Source organism: Pteropus vampyrus, unplaced genomic scaffold (genome assembly GCF_000151845.1).
Source record: "Pteropus vampyrus isolate Shadow unplaced genomic scaffold, Pvam_2.0 Scaffold263, whole genome shotgun sequence".
Lineage (NCBI taxonomy): Eukaryota > Metazoa > Chordata > Mammalia > Chiroptera > Pteropodidae > Pteropus > Pteropus vampyrus.
This window is the reverse complement of record NW_011889044.1, coordinates 306,612-318,974: the sequence shown is the minus strand read 5'-3', so window position 1 is coordinate 318,974 and position 12,363 is coordinate 306,612. Positions and strand designations below refer to the sequence as shown.

Here is a 12,363-nt window from a genome sequence, read left to right as displayed (position 1 = left end):
AGTCTGGGTCCGTGTTCCGTTACATGTCGTTGTTCCCTTACTAAAGGGGTTCCTTCAGTAAGCCCCGTCCTCACCGGGCACACCGCCCACGTGACCGCATTTCTGATTAGCACTTCTTACAAAAGGAGGAGGAAAACTGACATAATCTACCAACGAAGTCTTGGTTCACAGTTTCCCCCCAATTTTTACTAAAACTTTAACAATATTTTGACTTACCTGGAAGTGTGCCTTGGGGTAGCAGTGTGGGGCGGCGGAGCCCCCTTTAGCTGCCAGGGCCTGCGGGATCGAACCGTAGTCTGTTCCCCGGCTGTGCCGCCTCGCGCCCTCGCACCGCTGGCGGCTCCCTGACCTCTCGCCAGCTGGGGCAAGAGTGTCCTCCTGAGCGTCGTGAGGACCTGCCTGGCAGAGCTCTGGTCGCAGTTCCCGTGTGGAGTAGGAGCTCAGCACCTGACCGTTTTAAACGACCAGAACGCTTTTTCCAAGCTCTGCCACGTCATGGTGCAGGACCTGACTGACATCCAGGTGTCCAGGCCACGACGCGGTCTCTCAGCAAGCGCAGGCGTTCAGGGAGAGGAGACATCCTCGCGCTTCTCTAATTCTCTTCGTGTCAAATTAAGAAAAAATGCTTTTGCTTTAAGTAAAAATGATTCTTGCCCTCATGACCGACCAGGCAGGGAGCCCGGCGTCTGTTCACAGTGTGACCTTTGCCGGACTGGGACTGTGCCGAGGCCCAGTGGCCCAGTGTGACGCCCGCTTTCCTGTCTCCACCACTTACTGTGTGACTTTGGGGAACTTACTGACCCTCTCTCTGCCTTGGTTTTGCCATCCGTAACACCTGGCATTTTTGATGAACTGATTTTTTTTAATTTTGAAAAATATATGTCCCTTGAGTACCTTACATTCCAAGGGGGGTGTTAGAACATGTGAACAAATATCGTATAACGTGCAGTAGACATGTGAACCGTGTTTAGAAATAACAGAAAGAAAAAAATAGCGATTCCTTCGTGTGTGCGGACGTGGTTTGAGGGAAGAACTAGAATTTGCCCGGATCACGAGCGTGGGGAGCGTGGGGCCGGCGCCGTCCCCGCAGAGAGAGGAGCGTGCGCCGCTGCGAGGGACGGGTTTTCAGCAGCTACAGAGTTTGCGCTGCCGGAAAATAAAGGGCCGGGAGAGGCCGAGTACGGGGACAGGATGCTGGAGAAAGAAGCAGGGGTCAGGGCGTCCCCCACCTTCATCCCTGTTAGGAACCTATGGGATTATTTATATTTAAATACATTAAAAATCAGTGTATATGCCTTACCCTTAAAGTGTACAGCTGAAACTTGTTGGATTTCGTTAACTAATGTCAACATAAAAAGAAAAATTTTTTTAAATCGGTGTATACATAGGAAGCCGCCCCCCTTCTACTTTACAGAGAACTTTTAAATGAGGGAATTTTATAGAGATATTCAGAAGATTAATTGCAGTGTTTTCAGTTTTGCTCTGTGGTTTATCAAAAAGCAGATTCAGTGTTAACAAGAGGAAGAATTAGGATTAGTTCTAGATAAACACTGTTTTGGCTTTTGGCTTTATTTTATTTACTTATTTGTTTTATTTGTATTTGAGTATAGTTGGTATATGGTACAGTTATATTAGTTGCAGGTGTACAGTATGGTGATTGGACATTTTTATACTTGACAGTGTGATCACCCCACTGATTGTAGTCATCATTCGTCGCTGCGCAAACTCACCACAGTGCTCTTGACGATATCTCCCTTCACCTTTCTCACCCAGCCCCTGACCTTCAAAAAGGGGCCTTTAAATAGAAGTAGGTGAATATGTTATCCTAGTACGAGGACGCGCACGCACGCGCGTGTGTGTGTGGAATTGTTTTTCTTCGCTCTTGTGCTCATTGTCGAGTGCCGCGTGGACCGTGGTGCATCTTTCCTCAACACCTGCTGTGAGGTGCGTCGTCTTTTCTCACATGGCGCCGTGGGCTGTCACAGAACCGAGCAAGCCCCACAGAGGCAGACGCCTGCAGACCGATGGACGGGTTTGTTTTAACACAAACACGTGCTCAGATGCCGTCACACAGAAATCCGTTTGAAAGAATTGTTTTTCAAAGGGCAAAGAACATTGTCACCTTAGCGCCTTATCCTGCGCCTAGCACGCAGGAGATACTCAGCAGATGTCTGCAGAATCGACCTGCTCTGTGAATGTCAGGGAGCCCCGGAGCGCCGTGTAGTGCGGGGGCAACTGAGGGTCCTCAGCAGCTGTGATGCGGATGGAAATGTTGTTTAAAAAGCATTTCCAGCAGGTGAAAGGTGAGGTCGTGGCACATGGTAAGATCTAGACTTTAAATGGGCAAGTATTGTTCTCTTTGCAGAGCACAAATCCACACCTAGCTAAAAGAAACCCTGCTTTATCTTCCTTTGCACGATGGAGAGGCCTCGTCGAGAGGGGAAATGTCTAATAAGTTGGAAACTTTGGGCAGATCTACTTCAAAGACATCTCTTCAGTCATCTTTTTCTGGTTCACTGCCATGCTATTATTCATGTTTTAATTAAAGACCTCAAGATTGTCTTAACTGTCTAACTGGAAGCTGTATTTCATTCCTGTGCCACCTCCACGCTGCCAGAGTTGTTTACTTTCTTAAACAGAAAATCGGGCCTGTCCTTCACCTGATTAAAAACCTTCCACAATATCCTATGGACTTTCTAAGTCCTTGACAATACCCACCATATATAAAATAATCATAGCTGTGGAGTTGCTTTTTCGTTTGTTTGTTTACGTCACCCACCTCCATAGCCCCATGTTCCAAGGGTCCTCTACCAGTGCTTCCCAGCCTTTTTCGTGTCCTGTCACGTGTGGATGCTCTCTGACTCTTGGAGCCTCTGCCCCCTCTGGGCTCTTGGCCCTCAAGGAGGCCACATCCGAGCAGACGTGTGACCAGTCCCAGTGCTCCACGGGAAGGTCGGCCACAGTGTGACCATGTAACCTTTGCCCGCCCTGCGGTGGTTGGTACGTTGTTGCAGCCAGTATTCACTCTGCCTTTGTCCACCATCTCAACCCGATAAAGTCCCCCTACTTGTCATTTAAGGCCCAGCTCATTTGGGTCAGGAAAAGGTTTCTAGGTTTCTTAAGGACACTGGCAATTCTTCATTTCCAGAGTCTTACCTCATCAGTTCATCTTAACTCCTCACTTTTTATTTTCTGAACTAGTTTTAATAACTTAATTTTAAGGCTAGGTAATTATGTTCTGCACCATTAATGATGTTATGTCTTTAAAAAATATATTGATAAAATAAAATTCTCACTTTCTTAGCTTTTTGGAAACAGTTTTTCCTCCTCCTCATATTCTCCACGGTATCAAATACACCCATCTCAAAAGGATTACTTATTTAAAGGATAATGCTTTTAATTAACTATATATCATTACTACTTAGTTATACTATAAAATTAAAAGATCTCAAGTGATTTTTTTTAAAAGGTTCACTAAGCTACAAGCCATAAGGAAGGCATTATTACAAAGATTGGTTTTCTTGGTTTTACAGAGCCTGTTGCTTAAGTGTAATTTATCCTGATCTCTAACACCCTCCTCCCGAACTATTTCTGCCTTTCTAAAAGTGTCTTATATATGCATTAGGTAAATATTGGCTGGTTTTATCTCATTAAATGATTAGCTTTTAGTATAACAGTATCCATCAAATTGCAATTTGATTTTTGCCTCATCTTTAAATTCGTAATTAATGTAGCAGTTATTTCTGTTTTGTCATCTTTTCTACTACTGTCTTAGCCTGTAGGTTAAAAATTTGCTGCATTTAATTCTCTGCACATTGATTTTTCTCCACTTTTGATGTGTAAAGTTCTTAAAGGTTAGAACCAAGTCATCTGCTGTTTTTTTTTGTATCACCGATAGTGTTTTGCATGCACACAAAAAAAGTTGCCCCATTGATGTCTTCTAGTTACTTTTAAATATGTAAGTAGTTAAGGTTTTGTTATTCAAATTACATATAAAATCTGTGTCTGTTCCCTGATCCGTTCAGGAGATAACTCCTCTAACTCGAGTGCAATTTCTTTCTTTCTTATCACTCCAGAAGTTTACCATGTATTATAATGAAGAGTGTTCATCGCAGGGGCTTAACTTACATGATTTTTACTAAATGCTGCGTACTTTATTGGTCTCTAAAGCTATTCCTTCTTCACTCTACTTAAACTTTTAGATATTACTAAACTACATATAAAATATTATGAAATTGGATTTCTGAAACATTGAGAATTTGAAGCCTTAAAAGATAGCAGCTACAATGAAATAAGCCAGAGAAAATCAAATACGATATGGTAGCACTTACATATGGAATCTTAGAAATAAATAATAAAATGAAAAGGCCATTCATAGAAACAGAGTGGTGGTTGCCAGGGTCTAAGGGGAGGTGGGTATGGGGACATATCTGTGAAAGGGTACAAACTTTCAGTCACAAGATGAGTAAGTTCTGAGGATTTAACGTCCAACATAGTGACCAACACAGTGTTGTAGACTCAAAATTTGCTGAGAGGAGGTCTCAGGTATTCTCACCACACACCAAAGAGTTAACTGTGTGAAGCCGTGGACGTGGTAATTACCTCGATCTTGATAAGCACTTCATAATGTGTCTGTGTACCAGATCAGCACGTCATACGCTTTAAATATACACAGTTACATTTGTTAGTTATCCCTCAATACAGCTGGAAATAAACAATAAATATTTTAACAGATAGCAGCTAAAGTCAAAAATATAAAACACTTCCAGACGTCAGCCGTGTCCATCTCTAAGACTAAGTGAGGCGGGTCAGCAGCCTGAAAAGAAGGCATAAATCTGGCGTGTATTTAGGGCCGCCTCTCTTAGCGGTTCTCCCATCAGCTTTCTGTTGATGAGAGCAAGCATGCTCTGTAAGATCGCCTTTCTCTTAACGCAAGTGCTATGAATTGAGCATTTCAGAGGCTATGAAAAGACGGAGGGAGAGGAAGAGGCAAGTGGAGAGTCATTAAATAGCAGTCTTTTTTAAACATTGATATTTTAGAAAGATAAATCAAGAATCTGTTTTTTAACCTGACTTTTCTACTGTTATTCTGACCTCATAAAATAGGAGGTTTTGGAACATTCGTTCTTTCATTCATTCAGAGAACATGATCGTCTACCGTGTGCCAGGTACTAGGATCCAAAGATAACTAGCACTCCCTGTGCTCCAGGAGCTCAGTCAAGCACTGGGGATAAATATACGGAACAGTCCCAGCATCTAAAGAGAAGCGTTCATGCCAAGCGCCAAGCACCGTGCTGAGCTCTTTACATCCATCATATCATTCAATTGATACGATCATCCTCTGAGTAGATACTAGGACTGTTAAGGATTTTGAAGTACCGAGAGGTTTAAATGATTTGTCCAGACACACGGCTGATAAGCGGTGGAGCTAAAATGTTGACCCAGTTAAAGTTTAACCTGTCGGGCTGATTCTTTTGCCCTCACTTTTAACCTGTATGCCAGATTGCAGGTTATGTACTTGGAAGAGTCATAGAAGGGCATATAAAGGAGAAGACTATTAAGCTGAGACTTGAACAAGAGGTGGAGCTTGCCCAGTAGCTGAGAAGGTGAAATGCTGCTCTGAGCAGAGCGAGGTGTATGTGAGGGCCGGGAGGCCGGGCCACGTGAGAGAGGAGGGGACAGCTGCGGGCCAGGCAGGAGTCGCACCACGAAGCCAGAGGCCCGGAACACTGTGCTTGACTGTGACTGTCCCCCTGAGGTGCCGTGCCGTTCAGTGGTCAGAAATCGGCAGTTATAGTATGTCCCGTTAGAATGAGCCAGCAGGAACGATGTGGCCACGGAGGAGGAGGGGAAGGGAAGGATGGAACTGCAGACAGGACGACCAGCCCCGCAGGCACGCCGTTCAGAACGGAGATTGCCTGGCTTGCCTTCAGCGAGCGGACGCTACTGAGTGCCTCGTCCGTGCCACTGCTGAGTTTCCGGGGTCGAATAAAACAACACATACCCTCCACTACGTATAGCCTGCAGTCTGGTGGGAAAGTCAGATGGTAAAGAAACAAATAATGAAGATGGAGTAGCAGTGAAAGTTTCAAGGGAGATATAAGAGGTATCATTAACCATACCAATGTATCAGTTGGATTTTGAGTGAGAGAGATGCCTAGAATAAGTTCACGATTTCTTTGAAAAAAGTCAGAGCTGTTACCACGGATCCAGCTCTCTCCCGTTTCTGGAACCTTCTCCTCCATGACTTGGGATAACGCTGGTACATTTTTAGTAGCATGGGACTTAAGGGCTCAGTGCCACTCTCCCCTCTCGGGAGGGCATCCCCTGCTGATCGCTGCACAGGAATGGCGGCCAGGGCCCGATTTTTCAGTGTCTGTTTTAATACTTTGGTCTGAATGAGTATTTATGCTAATTAAATTAGATTTGAACATCGATGGGATGTGAAATTACGGGAGTTGAATTTCGGAATCTTTAAAAAAGAAAAGGCAGCCCTGTAACTGATAGAAGGTTGGATCAGTAAGAATCAAAGTGAAATACCAGAAATGCTTTTGAGTCCTTTCTGTAAAGGTCAGAAGGAGAACAGCTAACAGTGTTAGTTTTATGAATTAGTGAGAATTCGTAATGAAGTAGCAATCACGCATTTCAGTAGTGACCGTGTCATGCAGTCTGTGGACATTTCCTTAGGCGTAGGATGCTCTAATGGAGCCCTAGAATTGAGACTGGAGGTCACGTTTAAAAGATCGCCTGATACCGTAATTTTCAGTCTGGGGCGCACGCAGATTTCAGGTAAACTCCCTGAAGTTAACAGGATCGGGCCCGGCGTGTCTTCTCATCTGGATTCTGAGAAGAATTCTCAGTTAAAAAACCACTTTGATTTTCACCAGGAAACTGAGGCTGGTCAAGGTGTGGAGACTTGCCAGGGTCTTGGATACGTCCTCTCGGAAAGGCAGTTTGCCCTGTGATTTTTTAAAATAGAGATTTAATGGAGAGGCCACAGTGTCTGTGACCTTGGGGCCGGAGCGCTCCAGCTTTTGGGGAGCCGTGGCTTGTTTCTTCATTGAGAGCTGTCTTGTGATTTAAAATAACAACATGCCATCATTCAACATGCCATCATTCTTCCACTCTAGTATCGTAGAGCAGTATTTTTAAAGAAATTCTAGGAAGGGTGTTAACTCATTCAGGATTCTGCAGGAAGGAAGGCTCTTTCCTACTGTTTTTTAAGCTCACTTTCACTGACGAGATCAGGCCAGAAAAAGCCTAGCTGGCTGTTGGCCCAGACGACATTCTAATCTTGAAGTGTACTCAGCCTGCACTGCCTGCAGACGGCTACGACTCGGTGGGAAAGCACAGACGCATGCTGAGTGCTGTTCCAGTGCCTTCGATACACCCTTTGCTACGGTCTTCCAGCTGTCAGAAAGGAAAGTTGAAAACAGCCTAGAATGACTTCTCCCAAAAGGGTGAAAAGGATAACTTAAAAAAAAAACAAAAACTTAAAACCAAGCTATTCACAGCTATCTCCCTAGCAGCTAAAACAGGGCCTTGCACATAGTAGATGTGTAATAATTTTTTGATGAAAATTATTTAAATTTATTTTGTTATCTGCGTCATATTTCAGAACAAGAATTTTCATCCATCCATTAATGCTGAGTGTCATACGGTACTGGCAGGAGAATTAAGTGAGAAAAGACTAATTCAACATTCAGAGGCCTGATTTCAGCCAAGTTTCTTCCATTTATTACGTGTGCTTGGGCCTCATTTTCTGTTTCTTAGAGTATGACAATATCTACTTCTCGGGCTTTGCAGGAATATTAAGTGAAATATAGTACGTGAGAGTGCCTGTTAGACTCTGGAGGGTTATATAAATATTGATGTTATTTGTCTTAGATAATATTTTTAATAATTTGGAAGTATATATCTACTAGAATCATCCTAATTTCTTGAATCCTGTATTTGTTTTAGGTGAGGGAGGAAGTGATCCCATGATTTAAATGCAGTTTTGAATTATAGGATAAAGTACTTTTCAAGGAAGCAGATCACGCATCATTTCCCCCTAATGAACTGTTAGTTGTAGGCGATAGTCTGCAAATAATTAAAGCACTTATTTTTGAACAAAGGAACTATATTGACTGTGCATTTGTTAGTTGACTTTGTTTGTTAATTTGTACATAAGAATAAATAGATATCTTTTAGACACCATGTTCTAGGTATTGTGACGTGCGAAAAGTATACAGCATTTTTCAAAGTAAAAATGGAATATTAACTCTTGAGGTGTTCTGTGATTAGAATTTGGGAATTTGGGATAGAATTTCTGTATAACTACAGTCCTTAGAGATTTGTAATATCCCTCAGTGTAGACACCAAACATTTCTACATAGAGAAACCTGTTTGTACTCAGTGTTTCCCAAACTTATTTAACAAGAACTCCTTTTTCCATTACATCTGTTCGTACGCACTGGAGTATTTTATGAAGCGCTGGTATGAGGGATGATGGTGTTGACCGCGTGAGTTTAACAGTCTCTTTGGAATTCTAAAGGGAATTCCCTATTACCCTATTTGAAAGCTAAGCAGCTACCACTGCAGTTTCATGGAGGCTGAGAAAAGATAGGAGCCTCCTGGGTCAGAGGCAAAGGACGGTTTACTGCGGATGAGAATATCTTCATTTTTTGTGCTGGTTTCCGAAGAGCTGATTCCCGCAGAGCAACCATATCGAGGTTTTGACGTTCGGCTTTTCTGTAGCGCTCTATGTATAGTCTCAGCTATGTTTTCGGGGCCTTGTTTTTTTCACTTTTGTTTTTTTAGCGAGGTGTTCACGCCTAGGGTCTTCCTTGATGTCTGTATTTACTTCTGTCAGTTCTTTCCGGATACTTCACCTCGAAAATTACGCGTATAGAAATGTGCTGTTTCTCACTATTTATAAGCGAGCGTTTCTTAAATCTCCAGGAAATGCCATTTCCGATTATGCCAGAGACGACAGTGATTTTGGGGAGGTGGAAGGAGTCTCCATTCTGGGGGTATTTCATTTGCAGTGCTCTTCATTTTTCCCGAAGATTCGTTTTCCTTTCTGTGTCATCTTCCATCAACCTGAAGATCTTCCTTGAGCATTTTCTGCAGTGTGGGTCTGCTGGAAGCAAATTTTCTCCTTGTTAAATCCGAAGGTGACTTAATTTTTTTTCATCATCGGAGGATATTTTCACTGGGAGTAGAATTCCGGGATGCTGTTTTTATTCTCTCGTCACGTGGAAGATGTTCTACTGGTTTCTGCCCTCCGTTGTTTTGATCGAGAGTCATGAGTGATTCAGACCATTGTCCCTGTGTGCAGTCTGGCAGCTTTCGAGATTTTCTTTATCTTTGGTTTTCAGCAGTTCGGTCATGATGTGTCTAGGTGTGGCATGTTTTGCATTTATTTTGTTTGAGATTCACTGAGCTTCTTCGTTATGGAAATTTATGTGTGTGTGCCAATTTGGGGAAAGTTTGGCTCTTTCTTCAAATATTTTTTCTGCCCCGTCTTTCCTTTCCTTCTGGGATTCTGATTATACACGTTAGATCTTTTGCTACTGTCCCTCAAGAGTGACCTGGTACTATATAAATCTTTCCATTCCGCTTTCTTACTCAAAACCTTCCAATAGCTTCTCATGGCAAATAGGATATAATCCAGAATCTTCAGCATGTCTTTTGAGGCCTTACGATCTGCCCGTGACTGCCTCTCTGACGGCATTGCCTGCCTCTTTCCCCTGACTCAGTGTTTCTACCACATTGGGTTTTTTTCCTTCCCCGAGCGTACCAGTCAGCCTTGCCTTTGCCCTTGATGTTTTCTTTACCATGATGCTCTTTCTCCAGACCTTTGTGTGCTGGCTCCCGTGGGTGTCTCCAGGTTACCTCCTCGGAGAGGCTTGTTCTCCTACCCCAACTTAAAACAGCCCCATGTCCTCGGTGGACGCGTACACACACACGCATGAACACGCATTTTAGACCTGTATCTCTTTTAACAGCCTAATTGAGATATACTTCACATACCGGCAACTCCACTCATCTAAAATAGAGGATTCAGTGGTTTTTCCTATATTCACAGACATGTATAACCATCACCATCACCATAGTCAATTTTACACTTATCTATCTCAAGCTGTTTTCGAGTACCAGGAACAGAGTCTGCTATATAATGCATGCTCAATAAATGTTTCTGAGTAGATGACTTCATTAGCTCTAAGATAATTTAGGCAGTCGCCTCTGGTAAAATATGAGAAACGTTTATTTGACTGCATTCAGCACCAGAAGTATTCCGTTCTCAGAGCTGGGCTATTCTGAGGGCTCTCTGAAACAGCTTAACCCATATTTAAGATTTACTGCAGGAAGTTATTTAAAAAATCTCTTTTGACGTGATGAATGGAAGTCATATTTGCATTCTCCTGGAAGAGAATAGTCATCTTTTACTGACCTGACAGTTGCTGAGGAGCATAAAGCCTCTCAGAAATACTGCTTTCCTGTTTTCAGAAGTGTTCTGAATATTGTTTATTGGTTTGAAACTTCGAAGTAGCTTGTAGTGTCTCTAGGACGTGTTTTATTTGTGGACGATAGTGGGAAGTCCGGGAGATTCCGGACGTCCCCTCTGCTTGGGCACCGTCCACGGAGAAGGTCACCTCCGAGCCTGGTTAACCCACACGGCCCCTTCTTCTTGCCAGGCTCTGATGCGGCCTGGAAGAATTGACAGGATTGTCTACGTGCCTTTACCAGATGCAGCGACGAGAAGGGAAATATTTAACCTGCAGTTTCACTCTATGCCGATCAGTCAGGACGTTGATCTGGACGAACTCATCCTCCGCACGGACACGTATTCAGGGGCAGAGGTAAGAGGGTTCTTCCCAGGGTCCCTCGGTGGGAGGAAAGCGGTGACTTGGGGTCCTCGGCGAAAAGACTGCTTGGTGCCAGCTGTTTTAAATAACCATATATCAGGAAATCTTAACACAGGAGGTACACTACATGACAGGCAATCGCTAGATTAAATTGCGTCTTATCTGGCTTTTATTGTATCTCAGTTATTTTCACATATTTCTTAAAATGCGGTCTTCAGAGCAGTAGCATAATACAGTGGCGAGATCACTGGCTGGCATCAGGAGTCTTCGTTTGGGCTTCTTCATACAGCAGCTTCCAGCCACACCCACGGCTCTGAACTTTTTGACGTCTTGACCTATCAAATGGAAACGATGTGCCACCTACTGCTTTCTTAGAGACCATAAAAGTGAACTTAGGATCTCGTGAGAGCACTCCGAAGTACAGAAGACTTGGCAAAGAGATTGTATTACTGTCCTCTTTGGTCATTTTGGAAAATTATCTTGGTGTACTTGTGTACGAACAAAGATTCTCTCATAAAAACTAAAAGGGACAGTTTATTCTTAACCGCAAAAGTACACCCTCAATAAGCGTAGCGGGACCTCTGTGAAAGTATGAGAGTTCGAAGCGTGGCAGATAAACATTTTTCTGTCCTTAGCAACTCTTAGGCTGTTTTTACTTACAAGTTAAAATTCCATTAAATTAATTGTGCATCTTTCTATGTGCATTTCCTCAACACAGAAATATCTTCTGAATACCACTGATACGGGTTCGTATGGGGGGATTAATATTTTCTAAGTAAGAAATGATAGATGCTTTTTATTCTGAATGATCCAGCAGACTGCGACTGCGCGTTCTGTTTTGCTTGCTTCTGTTTTTATCTGCCTTCCGTAAAAACGCAGGACTGACAGATAATAGGTCCGTGGTGGTGCTCAGAGAATCCTGTAAGTCAGTTGACATGTGGAATTGGACTTAGCGTGTCACGCAGTCATAGCTAATAGCAACCACCAAAACAAGGTCCTCGTCTACTCATGGTTCTGTTTCAAGTGTGAACTATGTAAACTTGATTCTCCTCCTTTAGGTTTTCAGTCCCATGGCAGGGAAAAGCCATGTAGTAAGTCGCTTGAGAGGCACTTGAAGTGCGTGTGCATCTAAGTCCTGTCTGCAACTGTAGTCGTAGAGCATCTCTCGGCGTGAACATCCCAACGTTCGAGCGAACGTGCAGCTACTGTTGATTGAGTGCTACGGCTGTTCTAGAGTTCAGTGTTTGCTGTAGGACCGAGGGCTGGCGTCCTGTACGTGAAGTGTCGGTGTACAGAAACCATCGGTCTTTCACTTGAGCTGAGTGGAGTGGAAGAGCAGTTAGCAGGGTATAAATGTGCCTTTCACACTTTGAAGTAATTTATGGTAGTGACGTGGAACAGAAATCAGAGCCGGTGAGGTCCCGTCAGGGCTGGAAGGTGAGGTCTCCCGTGGTGCCAGGGTGCGTTGTACCAGCTTGCGGGCTCTTAGGTGGCACATGCCCTGTTTAGT

General features: G+C 43.5%; 1 protein-coding gene across 2 annotated transcripts in view; it reads left to right on the top strand.

Moving 5' to 3' along the window:
• Window positions 1–12,363, top strand: part of SPATA5 (spermatogenesis associated 5) — a 212,450-nt gene that overhangs the window by 164,239 nt on the left and 35,848 nt on the right. For both annotated transcript variants that reach the window (XM_023520433.1, XM_023520432.1), the window contains exon 14: window positions 10,683–10,847. In XM_023520433.1, coding sequence (XP_023376201.1) covers window positions 10,683–10,847 — 165 coding nt within the window. The remainder of the gene's footprint in view (window positions 1–10,682; window positions 10,848–12,363) is intronic.